General features: G+C 41.5%; 1 protein-coding gene across 1 annotated transcript in view; it reads right to left on the bottom strand.

The window, feature by feature from the left end:
• Positions 1-22,023, bottom strand: part of LOC123027473 (cytochrome P450 27C1) — a 35,572-nt gene extending 13,549 nt beyond the window's left edge. The window contains exons 1-5 of the mRNA XM_044438386.1: positions 21,679-22,023; positions 8,665-8,855; positions 4,140-4,339; positions 2,364-2,573; positions 1,056-1,219 (exon numbers count right to left, since the gene is read on the bottom strand). Coding sequence (XP_044294321.1) covers positions 1,056-1,219; positions 2,364-2,573; positions 4,140-4,339; positions 8,665-8,855; positions 21,679-22,023 — 1,110 coding nt within the window. The remainder of the gene's footprint in view (positions 1-1,055; positions 1,220-2,363; positions 2,574-4,139; positions 4,340-8,664; positions 8,856-21,678) is intronic.
• Between the last annotated feature and the right edge of the window lie 1,207 nt (positions 22,024-23,230).

Genomic DNA, 23,230 nt, shown 5'->3' with positions numbered 1-23,230 from the left:
ATTTTGATTTTGGCAACATACAGGTATGTGAGGAGGTGTCACATGGAGATGGGAAGAGACCTGTTCTCCCCTGCAGAGGCAGGCAGGACGCGCTCCAACGGAGCAAAGCTCAGGGAGCCAAGGTTCCGTTTGGATTCCAGGAAGTACTTCCTGACAGTCAGGACCCTGAGGGTGTGGAATGGGCTTCCACGAGAGGTCGGTGAGGCCCCATAGGTGCGGGTGTTCAAGAATAGACTGGACATGCACACGGTGGGCATGTCGTGAGTGGAGCCGGCTGGAACCGAGGGTCAGACTGGATGGCCCGGGAGACCCCTTCTGGCTCGCTCTGTTTTTATGTTTCTAGGCACACTAAATCCAACTCTCTGGTGTAGATTTTTTTAACAAATTATGCTGAATAATTTCTTAATTGTATTGCCCTAGATTATACTGGGAAGACTTCCAGTAATAAAAGAAAATAATCTCACCTTTACCTGACCATATTAAATGCCATTGTGCCCCTTATTACCTAGCTTTTTATAAGCCACTACTTTGTTACTTTTACATCGCTGTCTTTTTTCTTAGAAAAGTCTGATCATGCAAAAAGTGTAGGCAAAGAAAGACTGGTTTGCTGTTTCTCAAATGTCAGCTGTAACTTCATAGAAGCAACTTGTAAAAATTCATGTCCAGTTTAAGGGAACAATCAAATCAGTGTGAAACATAGATTTTACTGGAATTGGCACAACTGCTTGTGGGTTTCACATTTATTTCCCATTGACTATCTAAAGTCAAAGCCTTCATTACAAAACAAGGGAGGGTGTATGTTTAAATAAATGTAGCTCTTCCAGTTCATATTCACACAAAACACAGGAAGTGAGTAATGAGAGGCAGAAAGCCTATCATTTAACAAAACAGCATGTAGAATAGTCCCTGGATTTTCTCTGTCTTTCAGAATAATTTCAGACATTTAGGGAGTGCACATTCACCGAAAATAACAATAAGTACACTAATAATATCGTACCACCTCAACTGACAATGATGGTAACAATAATGTAATAAATAACTGATAGTAAACTTACTGTATCTACCCCAGCCAAAAGCATTTCCGTCATATTGGCATAGATTTCTTCTACAGTGAGTTCCTTACTCTTAAGCAGAGTTGTGAGAAGTCCACCATCTACCTCTTCTCCTTTGTCTAAAAGAGGCTTTATGTCATTTAACTTATTGTCAACATGAATCTGACCTTTATGAGTAAAATAAAGGAAAAAGAATATTGTCAGGTTCTTAATTTCTCATGCAGTTGTTTCCTATTTCTAATGTGGTGACCGCAATATGGGCTCTTCAGTACAGGGTCAGAGATTAAAGAATTATATCTCTGTATAACGCCAATCCCCTTCAAACCACTGATCTCACTAGTAAATCCTTGTTAGAAAAGTATTCTAACGGTTAAGCAAACTGGTCTGTTTGGCAAGGCACATAAACTACCTCCTTACTGTGAATTCTGCAATACAGAGAATTGCACCAAGAAGAAAAACAAGCTATACAATAATTACAGTTGCTGAAAAACATGGATTTTTTTTGGCAGCTGTTGTTTTATTGCTTTTTGGGTAAGGTGCAGTGCAGAGTTAGGTCTAAATCATGTATTCTTTTCAACCTGCAGCTCTACAGATGTTACTAGCTTCAAGCTGCCATCAGTTCGAGACAGTGTGGCCAAGATGGATTTAATGTGGGTTGGAGTTTCTTAGGTCCAAGAAGCTAGTGCATCATGAAGCAGCAGGTGCAGAGTTTGGTACTGATCCTTGATCCAACATTGTTGTTAGATCCCTAAATCACAGCATTGACCTGGAACATGGCTTACTAGCTTCAGCTGGTTCATCACTTGCAGCCTGTCTGGGATAAGGATAGCCCTCTCATGGAAATCTTTGGGCTGGTTACTGCAGGGGCAGGCAACCAATTTTTGCCTGAGAGTCAAATGACCCCTTTGGACAAAGCCCACAGGTTGGATTATGTTATAGAGGTTTGTCTCCACCTCAAAGCTCCACCGGGACTCAGCCCAATTCTTCAGAGGGTAAGTTGCCCACTGTTGCATTAGGATTTGGTATCCCACTTGTTGCAACAAGACTTAATTATGCTCATTTATGGAGAAGCGTCAATTATTTCCAGCATTCTCCATGAACAATTACAAACAACTTAATCATCTCAGTTTTTTCCTACTCAGTCCCAGTATTTCGTATTAGATTTTTCCTGTAGAGACATCTTAAAGTAATCCTTAATGTGTCAAACTTACTTTTTTGGGCAGCCATTTCATATTACAACTACTCAAAAAAACAGAAGCAAATGCGATTCAAATAATTGCAAACATACCAAAACAATTTTTAGGAACTTACTAAATTTAAAAAGTCCATCCCATGATCTACAGAAGTCTCTCCAAGGCTTTGGAATAATTGGACGAAGCCATTTGGGAATAGCTCCAGCATACATGGTAGTTTTGAAACTGCTAAACATCAGCTCCAGTGCTTCAATGTATTCCACAGTATTCTGAGGGATGTGATTTTCCAGGCATCCCAAGCGGCACTCATACAGAACAGTTGCTGCTCCTGCACAGGCAAAGTAACTCAAGAATGTATTCTTTTCTTTTCCAGTATGACTTTCAGTAGAATCCTATACATGTTTATTCAGAAGACAGCCACACTGACCGATTCCCAGTAAGAGTGTAGAGAATTCCAGTGCTAAAGTCCAGAAATAATGCCCCACCCCAGCAAAAAGAAGCAAGATGCAATCTCTAAATTGAAGTTGCACTTGTTCCATGTTTATTAAGGAGTAAGTCCCATTGATTCAACATGCACATAAGTGCGTTTTGAGTATATATTCTCACGCACAGGAAATAAAATACAGCCTTCAACAATGTGCACACAACATTGATAGATGGTGTAGATAAAAGTTGTAGAATTTGTGATGCAAATTCCATTTTGAAGATACTTTTAAGAGCTGCATTCTAGTAGCAAGCAGAAGGCAAAAAGGGTGGAGACAAAACCAAAAATACCAGCCTGTTTTAACTTACAGCTCTTACTGCCAGTAACTAAGCCCTAGAGGAGATATACCGTGTTCCCCCCAAAATAAGACACTGTCTTATATTATTTTGGCTCACAAAAACACACTAGGTCTTATTTTCAGGGTAGGTCTTTTTTTTAATGTGTACAACAATCCACACTTATTCATGTACAACAGCATGAATACGTGTACATTTGGTACATTTGGTATCACTCCGCCTGTGACAGGAGCCAGCGCTATAGAGGAAGCATCGGCTTATGCGGCTCTGTGCGGAGGGCAGGGAGCAGAGGGAGCAGAGCTGCACAAGCATGTTTCCTCCACACAGTGCATTAAGTTAAAGTTAAGTTAAAAATAAAGTTTAAAAAGGCTCTTTATGTTCCCCACTGGCCCTGGGAATAAACACAGCTAGGTCTTATTTTTGGTGCAGGTCTTATATTTTAGCAAGTACCAAAAATAGTACTAGGTCTTATTTTCAGGATAGGTCTTATTTTCGGGGAAACAGGGTATCAACTTTTCAGAACAGTGGGAAACTATAGAAAAGCTAGAATCCTACCAACCCATGGGAAAGTGGGTGGGTCCAATGAAAGAGTGCTTGGCATTCTGTGTTCAAAGATAGGCTGGACATGCACATGGTGGGCATGTCATGAGTGGAGCCGGCTGGTGCCGGAGGTCAGACTAGATGGCCCGGGAGACCCCTTCCGACTCGCTCTGTTTCTATGTTTCTGAGGACTGGAAACCCCAGGGGATGGTATGTAGCCCTAGAGTCTGATGTTCTGCCTGGTGCAGACTATATGCAGTGCAACATAATTCATCCATAATGCACTGAAAACACAGAACAAGATACACATGGGCATTATTGAAAGTACAGTAGCTGGCGAGGCCACTATGCAATTGAACAAAACAGCACCAACATTATATGAATCCAGAAAATGTTGTTTTGTGATGTGACACAACCCACCTTATCTTCTCCATTACTAAATAGTACTTATCATAGCAATATAAGATTTATGGAATGCTGTACTCATTTGATTCAATTTTTGCAATAGTGTTTATAATTGATAATAATAAATACACATATGTTTTAACTTGAATTCCCTTTTAAGAAATCTCACCTTCCATTGAATACTTGAAAAAAAGGCTGTTAACATTTATTACTGTTTCCCCATCCTCTTCTTGATTTCTGAGAAAGTAGATTCTCTTAATTAAATCTGCAATAACTTCATTAATTCCTCCTGAGAAAATGGCAACATCCTTGGGTTTTACCATTTTTTGCCTTAGTATACGCCGCATTTTTAGCCACTGTTCTCCTTCTCTGGAAGAAATAACAATTTAAAATGATCTTGATCATACTATTTGTCAAAAAGTTAAAAATATATTTTATTATTAGGAGACAATAAGGAAAATGCTTATACCTGAAACTGTTGTTGGAGGGAGACATTTTTGACAAATATTTATTCAACATAAAGCAAATAATATATTCAATTATATTATATATCTATATTATATAATTTAGGTATTTGTGTATTATGCTACTATTATTGTTTAGTCACAGAGTCATGCCCAACCCATCATGTCCCCATGGAAAACATTCCTCCAGGCTCTCCTGTCCTCCACCATCCCTCAGAGTCCACCCAAGCCAACACCCACTGCCCCAGTAACCATCTAGCCACCTCAGCCTCTGCCGTCCCCTTCTCCTTATGCCGTCAATCATTCCCAGCATCAGGGTCTTCTCCAATTAGTTGTTCCTTCTCATTAGGTGGCCAAAGTATTGGAGCTTCATCTTCAGTGTCTGGCCTTCTAAAGAGCAGTCAGGGTTGATCTCCTCTAGGACTGACCGGTTTGATCGCCTTGCAGTCCAACGGACTCGCAGGCGTCTTTTCCAGCACCACAATTCAAAAGCGTCAATTCTTTGGCACTCAGCCTTCCTTATATTCCAACTTTCACAGCCATGCATTGCAACTGGGAAAACCATAGCGTTCACTATACGAACTTGTGTTGGCAGGGTGATGTCTCTGCTTTTTAATACGCTGTTTAGATTTGCCATAGCTTTCCTCACAAGCAGTAAGCGTATTTTAATTTCTTGGCTACAGTCCCCGTCTGCGGTGATCTTGGAGCCCAGGAAAATAAAATCTGTCACTACTTCCATGTCTTCCCCATCTATTTGCCAGGAAGTGAGAGGACCGGATGCCATGATCTTAGTTTTCTTCATGTTGAGTTTCAAGCCAACTTTTATGCTCTCCTCTTTCACCTGCATCAAGGGGCTCTTGAGTTCCTCTTCACTTTCTGCCATTAGAGTGGAATTGTATGTGTATCTAAGGTTGTTGATATTTCTCCCACCAATCTTAATTCCAGCTTATGATTCATCTAGCCTGGCCTTTTGCTTGATGTGCTCTGCATATAAGTTAAATAGGCAGGGTGACAATATACAGCCTTGCCATGCTCCTTTCCCAGTTGTGAACCAATCATTCATTCCATGTCCAGTTGTCACTGTTGCTTCTTGACCCATATACAGGTTTCTCAAGAGACGAATAGGATGGTCTGGTACTCCCATCTCTTTAAGAACTTGCCACAGTTTGTTGTGAACCACACAATCAAAGGCTTTAGCATAGTCAATGAAGCAGAAGTAGATGTTTTTCTGGAACTCTCCGTGATCCAGTGTATGTGGGCAATTTTATCTCTAGTTTCTCTGCCTCTTTGAAATCCTGCCTGTACTTCTGGTAGTTCTCAGTCCACATACTGCTGGAGCCTAGCTTGTAGGATTTTGAGCATAACTTTGCTAGCATGTGAAATGAGTGCAATGGTGTGGTAGTTTGAACATTCTTTGGCATTGCCCTTCTTTGGGATTGGAATGTAAACTGATCTTTTCCAATCCTGTGGCCACTGTTGAGTTTTCCAAATTTGCTGGCATATTGAGTGTAGCACTTTAACTGCATCATCTTTTAGGATTTTGAATGGCTCAGCTGGAATACTGTTGCCTCTACTAGCTTTGTTGTTGCTAACACTTTCTTAGGTCCATTTGACTTCACATTCCAGGATGTCTGGCTCAAGGTCAGCAACCACCCCATCATGGTTATCAGGGCCATTAAGAAATTTCTTGTATAGTTCTTATGTGTAATCTTGCCACATCTTCTTAATCTCTTCTTCCTCTGTTAGGTCCCTGCCATTTTTGTATCTTATGCCCATCTTTGCATGAAACGTTCCCTTCATATCTCCAATTTCTTGAAGAGATCTCTAGTCTTACCCATTCTATTGTTTTCCTCTATTTCTTTGCCTTCTTATCTCTTCTAGCTATTCTCTGGAATTCTGTATTCAATTGGATGTATCTTTCCCTTTCTCCCTTGCCTTTCGTTTCCTTTCTTTCCTCAGCTATTTGTAAAGCTTCCTCAGATAGCCATTTTGCTTTCTTGCATTTCTTTTTCTTTGGCATGGTTTTAGTTGCTACATCCTGTACAATGTTGCAAACCTCCGTCCATAGTTCTTCAGGCACTCTGTCTTATCAGATCTAATTCTTTAAATCCATTTGTCACCTCTACTGTATATTCATCAGGGATATGATTTAAGTCATACCTGAGTGGCCTAGTGCTTTTCCCTACTTTCTTCAACTTAAGCCTGAATTTTGCACCAAGAAGCTCATGATCTGAGCCACAGTCAGCTCCTGGTCTAGTTTTTACTGACTGTATAGAGCTTCTCCATCTTTGGCTGCAGAGCACATAGTCAATCTGATTTCTGTGTTGCCCATCTGGTGATGTCCATATGTAATCTCATCTCTTGGGTACTGGAAAAGAGTGTTTGCTATGACCAACATATTCTCTTGACAAAGTTCAACCAGCCTGTGCTTCATTTTGTACTCCAAGGCCAAACTTGCCTGTTATTCCAGTTATCTTTTGGCTTTTTACCTTAGCATTCCAATCCCACAAGATGATAAGGACATCATTTTTAGGTGTTATTTTTAGAAGGTGTTGTAGGTCTTCATAGAACCGGTCAACTTCAGCCTCTTTGGCATCAGTGGTTGGGGCATAGACCTAACTCCCCCACTGATGCTATTCCACAAAAGATGAAATAAAGGGAACATGGGATGTATTTCACCAGTGAGCGTAAAATGCTTTGACTGACTCTCAGACCATTTCCAAACACATATCAAAGTGCTGGTTCTTTAGGCTACAAACAAGTTAGGACCTGGTTGCCTACTAGGCAACCCCTCGGTCCACAGGAACCTGCTTGAACCCTGAGAGCAATTTAAGGTGAGCAGCATTTCTCTAGGTGCCCATGCCTTCTAACGTGAGGCAGGTGGCAACTAGGGAAACAGATTTCTTAAATAGTGGTATCTCAGCTTTCCAAGAGTCATATGGGGAAGCTCTCCTGTCTGTGCATCCATAGTTAGCCATAAGCTATCAATGACATTTACCTGAAATGTGTTCTTTCTATGAACTAGTAACTACAGTCTGTGACTAAGAACAATCAAAATAACTATTGGGGACAAGCTGGTTTATCTGTATCTGCAGGCCTGCAAAGCAGGGCAAACCACTTTTCTCAAAAATATAAGCACTGTTGCTTGGAAAGGGAGTGAAAGATCCTTGCATAAAACAGAGTATTTCTGGATCACTTCAACTGGTATATTGAACTAAAACAAACAAATTAGAAAATCTTATCTGTTTTGACAAGGATGTAACTCCTCTGCCTTAAATCACTAAAAGGTAATTTGACTAGAACTTTTTATCATTGAGAAAATTATGAAATGCTGTCTCCTTATTTTATTAAGCATGTTAAGTTTAATTATTTCACACCCACCAAATTGTCTCATGCAGTTTTAAATGTTTACAATGAAATAATCAAGCTGCAATCCAATTTAACAGTTATGTGTACTTGAATGCTATTGATTTCAACAGGGCTTTAGCATGCATAACTGTGAAATGACTGCACCCTAACATTCGACTCTAATAACAAAAGACTCCAGGATTATCAAACATAAATAGAACATTCCAGCTCTGAAATTACAGAATAAATATCCTTATTTTGGTCCATACTGCATCACTGAAATTTTGCTGACCTTTTCTAATGCACAATCCAGTTCCAACTACATAAAGTACTTTGCTGCTGCAATTTTATCCTGACAAAGTAGAAAAATGCCTGTGACTCATAAAGGGATTGGTTTTCTTTTGAACAAGCACATTACATCAATAATTACCCTGAATGTTCCCCAAGGGCATTTGCCAACACTCATCCCATTCAAATACAGTTATGTTACAAGCACATTCTTTAAATAAGATTAATCTCTAATTAATTAATTCTTCGAGGCTGTGATGGGTGTCTGAAGAGAGATCCTGGGCGAGTGTGGCTCTACCTAGTTGGACAAGGACAAAGTCTGGGATTGTCACTGATTTAATATGACTGATATCGTGCCAAAGTATGTATTAATCCAAGTGGGGTTTTAATATAGATAATATTTTACGTATTTTCTTCTTTTTTAAATCTATGCATTTATTGAATGGAGCTGATCTTTGACCACAATAAAGTTTTTATCTAGCTAATAAGACTAATCAAAAAGAGTTTTAAAAGTATTACCAGTCTCCTTTTTGCAGAATACAAGGATAATAACATTACTTAGCGGTATAAAGTCAAAAAGGCCATTCCACTCACGCAGATATAAGTCCTGTAGCTCTGCCTCGTAGATCCCTGTATTCCTGCCAGGAATCCATGTCAGCCCGTTGTGGCATGGCCCCTTCCTCCCGAAGAACCTGAGCCACCATGTCTCGATCTGCAATGGATACAACTAGTTTGGGACCAAAATGAGACTTGAAAATTTTTCCATATTCCTGAACGTGCTTTTGCTATGAACAAAAAGTAAATTACAAATGAATAAATTATTCATTCTTACTAACAAATGTACAAAAGTATATCCTAATCTGCAATAATACTATTAATATGCTATTAGAAGTAATGAGTTACTTTTTTGCCTATGCCAAATTACAAAGACAAACAGCACAGAGTTTTATACATTTATATAATTCCCCAGAGTGCAAGATCTTATTTTTCAAAGTTCAGTTCAGTTTTCCATTCTGATGCTCAGATGCAGAAGTCTTCAGTCAGTGTCTCAGATGCAAGCATCTTGTCAGTCATATAGTTTCCAATGTGCCTGACATCAGTGGTCAAGTACCTTGTGAAAATTACCTTTCCCAGGGACCCTGGCACCTGAGATGCTGCCCCTACAGAGTTCAAGGAATCAGCAGGGAGGGAGATGTATATATGTGAGCTTGATTTGAATCTGGGCCAAAGACGAATTTCTCAGGGACACTGGCACTCATTTCATAATCAGCAGAATGTTTATATGCTGGACTGATTTGTATTACGTGCCATTTAATTACAAATTTCAATAATATGACCAGATATTGAATATAATTTCAAAAATGTACATACTCATTCACACTTCCTGTTCTGCCCATTAGTCAAACTTCTGAAACATCTCTCATTTCACTGTCATTGCTACCCCACTGGTTGAACATTATCCTATGAGTTCTAAAGAATGTGTGATTAGTATGCAAATAGCGTACAGGCAGTCTCTGGGTTATGAACAAGTCCTGGTTCTGAGAAAATGTAAAATCATCTTTAAGTCAAATTAAATTCATCTTGAAGTCGGGTCACGCAAGGCCCCATGGAAGTGGGAAAACCACAAATATCTCTATCCCCACCCCATCCCAAGTCACTAGTGTCTCCTCTTTGCAGCAAGGAAATGCTCAAGGAAGTTTCCTATTTGGATGGGCTGGGCAACAAGGCGTGCTTGGGAGGCCCCTCTCTAGGGTGATACTTTAGAGGCCCTCCATGCTTTTCTTCTGCTGTTTCACCATGACGATTTTCTGCAGTAATATTTTAAAAAATTAAAAGACTTGATGGCAGCTTGTTTGTAAGTACGGGTTGTTTGTCACTCAGACATTTGTAACTCAGGGATTGCCTGTACTGTAAAACAATCCTAAAAAAATCTACCATATATTTATTTTAGAATAATTGCTTTGCAAACACAAGAGTCTGATATCTATTATGTTATGTGTCTGAACCATTTTTATAGTTATGTGCTTGAATTAGAATCAGAGCAGAGCAAAGAAAAAATGGCAAACCTGCATTACTATGGAAGCCACATTCTCAATAATTTAAAGTCATCCCCTGAGCATATTAGATGGTAAACCCATACCTAGAAGTGAACCACATTGGATTCAACAGGACTTATATTTGAGTAAACATGTATAGGGATCTACAGTTAATGAGAAGATGTTTCATGTTTGTTTACTTCCTTTTTCTATAACTATTACTGTCTCCATCCTTGATAAATGCTGATTTCCAGGACAAATTTATGCACTTAAATGTCCCGGCTTTAGAATAGATTTATTATTTTAAACACACTGGTGAACACTGCACAGATTTGTGGGGAGAAATGTTTATCTATATAGCAATACATCCTGGCTGACTTCTCTGTAAACGCCAGCTGGAGGCAACAGACAATTACAAAGAAGGTCTGCTGAAAAATATGTGGCAATGAAGAATAAAGAAAATAAGGTGTGTCCTAACAGATTATTTAATAATTTGAAGAATTATTCTTTTAAAAATCATGGCACAAAACCATATTACAAAAGCAGAAGGGATAAAAATCAATATTAAAAAAAATAAATATGCATTTTTAATTTAAATTGGATTTTTAAAAATGATTTTGAGGAAAAATCTATCTAAAGATAGCTGTCTATTTATGCTACATTATAGTCAAAAGGTTATTCAAAAACTAATGAAATGAGGATTAGTTTTTAATGCTGCAGCATAAGGCTGTATATTCATGCAATGTTTAAATATGTTCATAAATGAATGCCATTAATCCATTCACAATGTCATGTTCTTCCAGAGTTTTCTGTAAGATTATTGGGCAATTTTTCTATCCAGAAGATATTATCACAGATGCTTGGTTTTACAGTTCTCAAAATTGTGAATTTGTGCCTGCAGAGATTGCATGCCTCTTCTTCACACCAAAAATGTTATAAAATAAACATACAAGTTGAACGTAATCCTATTGTCCCTTTGCAAATCTATGTACACAGAATCAACCTTTGTGGGTGCAGCTGCAGTGAATGTGTCTGGACCAAGTTATTTAACTTATTACTGCAGTTGTGGGACTGACGTGGAAGAGTACCTGGATTTTCTCAAGTGGCTTATCCACAGGAGATGCAGGGTGGCTACACTTAGGTTTCCCTAGCAATGGAAGTTGGACATGGCTGAGGATTATAACTGCTCCCATTGTACAGGTATGGGGACTGTAGTGCTGCCAAGGGAAGGATGGGCCGGGGAACCTCAAAATAGGAACAGTCAGCAGCACCTTCGTGGAGCATGCTGCATAATTGGAGGGGATGATCTAAGGGGGTTGGCTTAAATCTAACTAAGAAGCAGTTGGTCACTCTTTGTGAGCTGGAAGGCCAATGCTTGTCTCTGGCTGGCCACCATAGGGAAACTATTCACCACATGTAATCTCCTTGGTGCATCAAGCTGTTACAAAGAGAGGTCATTGGGCCAATTTCCATGTATTGACGGGTGGCGGGGAGTTATTCTTGTGACTCCTCATCCAGGTTGGTGAAATGTAAAGGGCAATTTGTCCTGTTCTCCCAATGGAACCTGATGGTGGAGGGCAGATGTGTTCTGGAACCTATCAAACATTGGGGCAGTGGGAGAGTGGGTGAAGGAGGATTGTCCTTGTTTCGACAATGCAGAGAAACCACAGGATGGGTGGAATTACTCCTGGAGCTGATTCTGATTGAATGCTGGACTTGCAGGTTGCTGGATCCTGAGAGAGTTGGGAAGCAGCTAGAGGAAGAAGGGGCCTCCTCCAAGCAAGCTAAGGAGTTTTTAAAAGTGTGATTTAAATTGATTTGATTTAAATCAAATTCACCCTGTTCAAAAGCATACAATTAGACTTATTTAAAGAAACTATACTTGTGTTTGAGAATTTTAGAATTAACTTAGAAATCATACCCAATGGCCAATGTTATGCCTTTGGAGAATGAGTTGCTCAACTGAATGGAAGAAATCTGATTTAAAGCCCCCCCCACCAACAATTGTAGAAGCATAGAAAAGTAAAGTTGGAAGGAGCCATGAAGGCCTTCGGGTCCAACCCCCTGCAGTTTCAGGACACCAGTTTACACCATCCCACTCAGATGGCTGTCCAAGTTCTTTTTCAATGTCTCTAGTGTGGGAGAGCGCACCACCTCTCTAGGCAACTGCTTACACTTTCGTTTTACTCTGACAGTGAAGAAACTTTTCCTGAGTCTGGGTTGACGCAACTTGAGCTGATTATTCCATATTCTACACTCTGGTATCAGCAAGAAGAGATCTTGACCTTCCTCTTTGTGACAGCCTTTGAGGAGGCTTATAGAAGAATATCATGTCCCCCCCTCAGTCTTCTCTTCTCAAAGCTGAACATGCCCAGTTCTTATAGGGCAGTGTTTCCAAACCCAGGAACATTTTTGTTCTCTGAACTCCTTCTAATAACAAGGAGGTAATGTTTGCCAATGCCTTCCTCCCTCAGCAATCTCCAGCACCACTTCCCATATTGTTTTAGAGGGCCTCCAGTCCTCTAAAGCAGATTTTCAAATGACACTGGGAATTGTAGGGAGAAGTGGAATGAGGGATCAGGGGGTGCTGGTTGACTGCAGGCTAAACATGAGTCAGCAATGTGATGTGGTGTCAAGAGGGTGACCGCCACCCTTGGTTGCACAGCCAGAAGTGTGGCTTCTAGATCGAGAGAGGTACGTATTACTACCACTCTATACAACTCTGGTGCGCCCGCAACTGTAGTATTGTGTTCAGTTTTGGGCCCCTCATTACAGGATGGATATAGCCAGGTTAGAGTCAGTGCAGCGTAGGGCCACCAGGTTGGTGGCCGGTTTGCAGGGGATGGGGTATGAGGCAAGACTGAGGGAACAGGGTCCCTTCAGCCTGGAGAAGAGGAGACTCAGAGGGGATCTGTTGGTGACATATAGGTGAGGGGGTGTCACACAGAGATAGGTAGAGACCTGTTCTCCCCTGCAGGGGAGGGCAGAATGGAGCAATGCTCAGGGAACCAAGGTTCAATTTAGATGCCAGGAAGTACTTCCTGACAGGACCCCGAGGGTATGGAATGGGCTTCCATAGGAGGTGGCGGAGGCCCATTGGTGAGGGTGTTCAAACATAGGCTGGACGTGCACATGGTGGGCATGTAGTGAGCGGAGCCGGCTGGAGCCAGGGGTCAGACTAGATGGCCTGGGAGTCCCCTTCTGACTCACTCTGTTCTATGTTTCTATGAGTCGCCTTCCTCCACCCTTCACCATTAGAGTAACTTGAAAGTGCAGTTCTGCTTAAAAGAACTTAGGGTCCAGTTCAGTACAGCACTTCAAATAGTGCTGCAAATAATGCCTTGCCTTACCAAAACAGATATAGCACCTTGAATCTGGCAAATTATATGAATAATCACCAATAATCCCAAGACCCTCATTGTTTCTTCCAGTAGCCTGTTACTCATAACATTTTGAGCCACATCAGGAAGCAATTTCAAGCCTTGCAGCTCCTGCAGTCATTACTGTGCTGGCTCTAAGTTTGGGTTTCAGGAACAATTGCCATAGTATGAGCTATGATATTACAGTACCAGCATCAGAACACCAATGCCTGAGTTTGACAGCCCACCAACTGAGTACTGATGGAAAGACTGCATGCTTAACATAATGTTTAGAATCTAAACCTAAAATAGTGTAGAATCATTAAATCTATGTGACATTTCCCACTGCAAAAAACAGTCTTCAAGCAAGCTACATACACAAATGCAGAACTACATAACTGACAAAAAATGAAATAAATATAAACCATAAGCAGCATTATTTGAAGCAGTAGAAGTAAACTTCTATGTTTTAAAATAAATACACACACACACACACACTGAAGGAGAAGGAAACCTGGCAGCAACTGTGTTGACATCTGTGTTGGTACAGCTTTCAACATTGATTTATGGTCCCAGAGTGATATTTTGTGTACCGTTACCACATGGTCACATAGCTGAGAGATCTGTTTGAAATTTTGCACAAAACATGTTTGATCATTGTTCCAGTCATTAAAAAACATTTTAAAATATGTTTTCTAATTTGATGTCACACAACACTGCACACAGAAGTTAAACAGATTGTTTGGTTGGAAAATCACTGTTTCTGCTGTTCTTCTCTGTTCTACAAAGATCACAGCTATTGCTACAGTTCTGAATCAAAGATGTTTCCCTTTCAGCTGCAAAGCACTAGGACTAGATGTTATGGCCTGGCTTAATGTTGGAGTCAGGTTACTGACAAACAGAACCCTCATTGTAAAACCACTCAATTTCCTGTCCCCTTCACATATGGTGCGATGCATGGAACATTCTCTGAGCCAGACTTATCATCTAAGTAACTAAGATTGCATGGGGTCTTAGATTAATATTCTCTTCATTGTGCCCTTACCAGAGTTTTATTAATTCATCAAATTGTTTGCATAAGACCCTTGTATAAAAATAATGCACAGTAGGACTGAGTCATTCTTTCTTACCACTGCTTCCTATCGCTTTCCAATAAATTGGCAATTTTTCACTAGTTAGATGAACAGTGGTAATATAACCTTTGTGCTGATCAGTTAGATTTGATTAGTTGACCTTTAATATCGCTTATACCCAATGCTGAACAACCAAGAGAGTGGATGGGTGTATATTGTCCACATTTTCAATGCATGTATGGATGAACTAGGGATTCTAACTCCTATGGCTAAGTGTGAAACTGGGAGAATGTTAGTCTGGGCTGATTGATCAGAGAGCAGAAGCGCTTCAATGTGCGCTTGCTCTCATTCATGGAATGTTATAAGGAAGTCCAGACAAAAACCTCTTCCATGTGTTACCCGTCTGTGTTTATCAATGCCTCTTTCATCTTTTTTCCCTTACCACAGAAAAGCAAGTGCCACAATATTTTTTGACCGGTAGCCTTGGAAGTTATTTGTCTATAAGCAAGCTGAGAGTCTATATTGTTGTAGGAAGCCTGTATAAATCTGTTTAGTGACTGTACAAAGTCAATGGGAGACCTTACAAAGAGCTCTGCAGGGACAGACCAAGAGTCTGCACCTAGTCTAGCATCATATTTCCCACAGTAACCAAGCAAGCAAGCAAGCCCACAAGCAGGGCATGAGTACAATAGCTCTGGCCTGCTGTCATTCCCCAGCATGCTAGCCCCGTCCTGGAAGCAGTATAAATAGCCATCAGGCCTACTGCTGATGTTTTGTCTGCACCGAATTAAAGAACAATGTTCAATCAAGTAACAATAGTATACACCAGGACATCAGACGCTCCTGCAGTGATTTTTGAAACTGTAGTTCATGAAGTACAGCCAGTGTGGTGTGGTGGTGAAGAGCATGGGACTGGAACTCAGGCGATCTGGGTTCTAGTCCCTGTTCAGCCACGGAGCCAACTGGGTGACTTTGGGCCAGTCACAGACTCTCAGCCCAACCTACCTCACAGGGTTGTTGCTGTGGGGATAAGATGGAGGAGGGGAATGATGTAAGCTGCCTTGAGCCCTTTGTAGGAAAAAGGCAGGATATAAATCGAAGGGAAAAAAAAGTATTGGTGACCTCACCTTCAGATTAATGCTGAAACCCCCTTGGTGCAGTTGATAACTTCCTAACAATGGGTCACTCCTTGATATATATCAGCTTCAACATATATGGCAGGTCATATACTGGAACTGAGGGTGTGGGGAAGGTTCACTGTCCAGGAGGCTGGAGATCTAGATATAGAGAATGTGACTGTATCAGGGGTCCCCAGCCTTTTTGGACCAATGGGTGTATTTGGGAATTTGGAGTGCTGTAGGCATCAGCACAAACACACAGAGATTATGGCTCATGTGGGGGCCTGGCCAGCTAAACGCTGGCTAAAGAGATGATGGTGAAATAACAAGGCTAAAGGGTGGGAGTCAGGGGAAAACAACAAGGCAAGGAGGTACAGGGGAGAGAAAGAGCAAGGCAAAAGGGTAGAAATTAAGACTACCTGAAGATATTCCAGTAGCTGTATTTTAAACAAATTTTGAAGGGGACGGGGAACAGAATGCCTTATGAACGTGGCAGGAGGCCCTTCCAGGCGCCATGACACTCACAGGTGCTACACGGGAAACCCCTGGTATCATGGACAAATCCTTACCTGGTGAAGAATGGACTGGAAACAGCCTTCTTGGAAATGTGGACCGGTCAGTATAATCTGCCTTCAACAATTAATGAATGCAATTGTTTGTTGACTGTTCTCCAAGAAATTTACACATTACAAACAATTCTACTCAACCACTAGTCAACTTGTGGAATGAGATGACATAAGCAGCTGACACCATGGTTGCTTGCCATGCTCTCCCACACTGCTGGAGACAGTCTCCTGCCTATCATTCTGGAGAGCTGTAGACAAGAAAATAGCAGAGATGAGTGAACACAGACTAGAGGCTGGGCTCCATAGCGGTGATTGTGGTGAGCCAATCTGCTGCTATTGTATTGTTCACAATGTCCTTCCAGCTAGGTAGTTATGGGCCTGTTATATCCTGGCCCCCAATGGAAACAAGAAGCAGGTAGTCAGCTGTGGCATATCTACTAAACCTATTACAGCAGGAGTTAGTGAGAATGTTCATATTCGGGCTGACTTACATGGCATGTTGACAGCAGAATGCATATGAGTTGTGTCCTGGTTTTCCTAGTACATTTGCTGGATGAATTTCAATTATGTTGTTATTTTTCAGAGGAGACACAGAAGTTTGGATGCCTGCAAGGGTACTTCGGTGAGTGCATGAGTGTTCTTTCCCTTCTTGTCTACACTTCAATATTTTTCCCTTGTGTAAGAGGATGTGTTTGCCATTTACACAGTGGATCTTTGTATGCAAGCCAAAATTTTTGGAAGGTTTCTGCCAACCACATGGAGTGCTCAGTCCTAAATTATTCCTGAATAGTTTTTAACTGACTGCAGAAGACTGAGTGGACTGGTTAGGGAAACCATTAAGTACCTCTTTCCTGCAGGTTTTCTTCTCCCTTGGTTTTTTTTTTTTTTTTTTTTTTTTGGGAAATCCCATTCCAAGTCCATCATATTTGGGTAATTACTGGTAATGGCAAATTTACTTAAGTGAGTTTGTTACTTATTCACAAAATAATGAACTCATCCATGGACAAAAATTTCCCCTCGTAGTGAATACCTATTCTGCATAAATAAGCTTTTGCACATGCACAATATCAAAGTGCAATTTTGGAGCTGCAGTCTGGGCTCACACAGTGCCTCCCCTGAGCCAGAGCTTCAATAGTAATGGCAAAGGAAACTGGAATAACTAAAATATTAAGTTGAAGAGAGCACTGTTCCTTCTTGAGGAACCAGAAAAGCAGTGGTGAGGAAGGAAGCAGCACTGGAGTAGACAAAAATGGATTACTCTAATCAACATAGTCACATTGGCTTCTCTAAAATGAGGCAGCTAGTAAAAGGGAAGACAAGAAACTTAAATCCCTTCAAAATGCTTGGGGATTACACAAAACCACAACAATAGAAGGCCAGATATAACATAGAACACGGGATAGGAAAGGTAACATCAGTCCATGGTTAAACGAGAAGTGGCGAGGAACGTATTAGAGAAAATAAGACATCCTTCAAAAATAAAAGTTTTGACTAACTGAGGAAAACAAAAGGGAGCACAAGCTTGTACAAGCAAAATACAAGCAGACAATAAGAGATGCAAAAAAGCATATTGTTAACAACTTCAAGGCAGAAATAATTTTTTTTTAATACAACAGAAGCAGGGAACTAGCTAAGAGGCAGCCAGACCATTTGAGAATAAATCCATTAAATACTCAAGGAGTATCGAATGAAGGTGAGAGTGTCAATAAATATGTGGATGGAGTGAGCCAGTAGACTCTGTTTACTTGGACTTTTGACAAAGTTCCTCACCAAGACTTCTGTGAATACTTAGAAGTCATGGAATAAGAGGGGAGGTCCTCTTAAGGCTCAGTAACTGGTTAGCCACTTTAATATTTATTTAGTTAAACATTTCTATGCTGCCCCCATCGCAACAAAGCCTTGGGGCGGCTCACAAAGAATACATACATACATACATACATACATAATGATTATTATTATTATTATCAACTTATATCCTGCCTTTTTCCTGCAAAGGGCTCAAGGCAGCTTACATCTCCTCCTCCTCCATCTTATCCCCACAACAACAACCCTGTGAGGTAGGTTGGGCTGAGAGTCTGTACAATTTTAAAAAATCGTTTAAAACCCCCCCGTGCATTCTCGGCTAAAAATTTTAAAATCCTAATTAATTCAATAATTTAACAATTAAAATAAGTTTTAAATAAAAAGGTCTTAGCCTGGCGCCGAAAAACAAATAACGACGGCGCCAGGCGGACCTCTCTGGGGAGCGCATTCCATAGATTTGGTATAATAGGTGAACTTGGCCCCTTCACTGCTCGCTCCTAATTACAGATAATTTATGAGTAAGTTCAAAGCACTGGTCCCAGTACAGATATCTGTGGGATTCCACTGTTTACATTCCCCCATTGGGAGAATATACAATTTATTCCTAATCTGTTTTCTGATCTTCAAAACAAAAAGATTATCCCAACTGGTAGAATTGGAATCAAGATGGCAAACATTCCAAATAAACAAGGGTGAAGTAATGCTCATTACATAAAAATATCCCAGCTTCAAGTATAAACTGAAAGAATCTGAACTGGAAGTGACTAACCATCAAAGAGACCTTGGGGTTGTGGTGGACTGCTTGATGAAAATATTAACCCAGTGCAAGGCTGCTCTGAAAAAGGCAAACTCCATGTTAGGCATAGTTTGTAAAGGAACATAAAACTGCCAATATCATACCACCATTATAAACTCTATGGTGAGACCCCGTTCAGACTACTGAGTACAATTTCTGACACTGCACCTAAGTAAAGGACATTATAGAAATGGAAAAAATTCAGGAAAGGGCAATCAGCATGATCAAAACACTGGAGCAAGTCCCCTATGAGGAAGGGCTACAACAGCTGGAATTGTTTAGGTTATGTGGACAAACTAAATAAGGATATGATACATACAAAACTATCTGTGATGTGGAGAAAATGGGTATGGAGCTATTTTTCTTCTTTCATAATGCTACAACTCAGGGTTATCTCATGAAGCTGATTGGTAAGAGATTCAGGACAGTACTTCATGCAAGTCCATAGTTTAATCGTGGATGTTTCTTCCTTAGTTTACAGAAGACTCATTGAGTGCTCTCTTAACTGTACTAGCTGCACATCATCTTTCAAAAGCAAAGAGACAGAGACAGATCTCAGTGACCACAACTACAAAACACATGTCTCCATTTCCTTCTTTCTTTCCTGTGCACGTTTTAAGTCCAAGCATGGTTTACATCTGATAGAGACCATCAAAGCTAGCAAGGTGTTTGTATGATCCACAATTATTTATATCCTATCTTTTGGAATTCTTCCATAGTAGTTCACAGAAACATGCTGCCCACCACCTTGTGAAGTAAACTATGGCCAGCCCCGTGCAGAGCAAAAGAACAGATTGGCTCTGTGATGCAAAGTAGCCGGCAGATGTAAAATGTTAGCCCTGTCAATGCCAGCAACGGAGTGGATGGCAAATGCACCAAGACCTTGGGGGGAGGGTGGTGCAAATGCGTTACATGTAGTGTGCAAACACACACTTTTGTTCCATGGCAACCATCCTGTTACGTGATGAGGGGGAGGAGCAGTCCATGGAACCAGATGTGGAAAAATGAGCAGTCAGTGGAAAAAGCAGAGGGGGGATTGCAGTTCCTCTGATGAAACGCACGGAGCCCCACTCTGCCCCATCCCCACTGCCATCAGGATCACGTGGCGCACCCCCCCCCCCCCCCCCCGGGAAAGCAGGCGAAGGAAAGAAAGGCGTGCAAAACCTTTCCGGCGCCCCCGCCCGCCCCTCCCCCACGCGCCCGCCCCTTTCCGAGACGCGGGAAGGGAAGGACGGGCAAACCTTGCCGGCAGCTTGGCACAGCCCCCGCAGCGGGGGGGGGGGACTCGGGGGAGCCTGCCCCCAAATGCGCTCTGCTCCCCCCTCCCATTCAGCATTAAAAAGCAATTCTTGCAAAGCCCAAACCAGACGAAGCAACCACTCCCTTTACTTTTCGACACCCCCTGATTTTCTAGGTTGGCTGCAAGCCTGCTTTCAGCCTTACTCAAAGTTGCTTCCCCTCTCCCCTTCCTACGCTCGTTTTAAATGGAGAGGAGGGAGGGAGGGAAGACCGCCGGAAGGGGAAAAAGCATAAATAAATGGGAGTGTTTCAAAGCGGCCGCCTCCTGCTGAGGAGGTTGTGTAACTTTTAGCCGGCAGCTCATGATGCTGCCGCGCCTCCTCTCCAGTCCTTGCAATGCAGTAACTACCCCCACCTAAGTGAACTTCCACACGCATATATATGGTCGATAAATTCTAGAAGTTTCTTCAGGGATCGGTGGAAGCGAGGGGACAAAATGGTCTCTCCCCAGAGATGAGGTGCGAAGAAAGGGGGGATTTCTGCGCCGAGAGAACAGGCAGCAGCTCCCTTGGGAGGCGAAGTCTCGCCCGCACCACCAGCCGCTCGGGCTAGGGCTGCCTTGGTCGACTTATTATTTCTTACTTATAAAGCAAGTCTCAAACTGAGAGCCAATTTTCGGCGACCACATCTCGTTGGCAAATGCTCTGAAGGAACTTAAAAACAAACATACCTCCAACAACAGTTAAGGCACATCCCAGAAGTTATTATTCATACTTTAACAATGCAACCTTACCCATGCCACTCCAAGGTAAGTCTTCCCTGTATTCCAGTGGGGCTTACTTCAAAGTGTGGGCGTAGGATTGCAGCTTTAGACTATTCAAACAAGGACCACTTATAACGTCTTCTCCCTTCCCTTCTTTGCCATCTAGTTTTAGTTAGGCAACTCATTAGTCAATGTACTTATAAGATATAGAAATTTTTAATAGTAAAAAGTGGACAAGCAGACACTTTCTACCTACAAAATTATCCTGGTTAGATAATTCAGTTCAGTTATTCAATGAATAATAAGACCCTCAAGTAGAGTATAAAATTAACTGTACCACACCCCACCCCGTAAGTCTTGCCAGTGAGAATGCCCAGTTAGCAATTGAAGAAAATATGAAGAAACATCAAACGTGGGGAGAGCAAAGCCACGAAGGAACTGCAATGAGGACCCAGGGAGCAGCTGGCTAGTATGTTTTGCGATTCGGAACCCTCCCTCTAGCAGATGTGATACCTTCGGAAAATAAACCAAACTGACTGCAATCTCTGAAGAGTGAAACAAGCCTAATTTCATTCAGTTCGTCACAGTCGGACGGCATGAAGCCCGCAGTGATGCGGGGGGAGGGGGGGGAGGCGAGTCTTTTAATTGTCCTGCACCATAAAACTCTAGAGTTAAGATTGCAGTGCTACGGACACACGGGGTTGCAGCCAAAGTTAGTCCTACCACGAGTAGTCCCATTCAAATAAATGGGATTGAAGTTAGAGTAACATTGTATGCAACACATGGTTTCCTTGGCTTTCTTCTCTGGAGGGAAACGAATCCATCTTCACAATGATTACTTTCACTAAATTGTACCTGGATTTCATGAATGCGGCTAAAGCCATCCTTCCAGAAAAACTCGACCAGATTCGAGAAGGTCGTGGGTCCTGGCATTTCTTTCAGGCTTTTCACTCTTGGGTGGCATGGGTGCTGCTGGCCGGCTTTGGGGAGCCCCCTGGATCCCGCCGAGGCTGCCACCTTCTCCTCTGCTTTGTCCTCTGCAGCTGCCCTTACATTATTCTGCACCTCCAGCGACGTGCTGCTCGAAAGCTTGGGCAGCTGGTGAAACATCTTGACAAAAATCGCACCGTAAACGCAGCTCCTCTGGGGCTCAAGCACCTGCTTGCAGTCCATTTTCAAGACTTTAGCGAGGACAGACATTTTCCCTGAAGTTGCTGGAAACTCTTCGTACCCTTCAGGGACTGCCTTTCATTGAGACAACGCTTCTCCAAACTCTCACTGCCTGAGCATCAGTTTACACAGACCATTATTAAAGCCACCCTCCCCCGAGGCTGGGAAAGGCGGGGTGGTCTGGGATGAGACCTAACAGAGAAGGAGCCTACGGTGTATTCTGTTTCATTTAGGTCAGAGAAATGCCTCCTTCAGCAGATGGTCTTACACTGCCAACATTTGGATTTCTTCCTATTTTCCTTTCCACCGTCTTAGCAAAAGGAATTGCATGATTATGTGTCTGCTTCTTGTGGGCCACTTGATTTTAATGTGTCAGCTAATTCTTAATTCTACTGCCAAGCAGCAGAGACTGGCACTTAGTGTGTAGTAAAATAACAAGGACAAAGAGGTTCCCCAAGTTATGAAGAGAGAGAAACAATATACAGAAAGCAGTGTCTTTTTACCACAGGAATTATACCATCTCCATTTGTATTAATCAGAACGTCTGTACATGTTGTTTGGTTTTATCTATTGCCAACATATTGCAGTATCTTAAAAGATATTCCTCATCCCCTTGAGCTGTATTTTTGGCACTTATGTTACACAATAACCTTACTCTATAATAAACACTTATGCTTACAATTCTGATTTTATATATACAATCAATATTTTATACTATTTGTTTATGGGCTTTATAAAAGATAAACCAAGAAAACCTGGCAAGGGCACTTAGTTTGCAGGGCTGTGAAAACCCTTGGAGATTGTCACTCAGTTTTCAGTGACCTGTTACTTTTCATTCTGACTTGCCCAAGTATAGCCCTCTTAATGGCTCTTGTACCTGGTTTTTGTTGTTGTTGTTTTGCCATTTCCCCCTGTATCACTACCACATAACTTTTTCAGTAAGAGTTATGGTATGTTTTAATTTCCTATATGATTATCAAAAAACCCAACAGCAGTACTTTATTAGTAATACTGTTTCTGTTAAAGGATAAAGACATTTCCCACAAGCCTTTTAGTCTAAAGTGCAGTATACAGTGGTACCTTGGTTCACAAACTTAATTCATTCCACGATTCTGGTCGCAACCCAAATTGGTCGCAAACCAAGTCAAATTCCCCCATAAGGTTCAATGGAAATAAGGTTAATCCATTCTGACCCCTACGAATGTGGTTGTGGATCAATTTTGGTTGCGAACCATGT

The sequence above is a fragment of the Varanus komodoensis genome, unplaced genomic scaffold (assembly GCF_004798865.1).
Source record: "Varanus komodoensis strain SLA01 unplaced genomic scaffold, ASM479886v1 scaffold32, whole genome shotgun sequence".
NCBI lineage: Eukaryota > Metazoa > Chordata > Lepidosauria > Squamata > Varanidae > Varanus > Varanus komodoensis.
The sequence above is the reverse complement of the archived record's forward strand: the minus strand, read 5'-3'. Positions and strand labels throughout refer to the sequence as shown.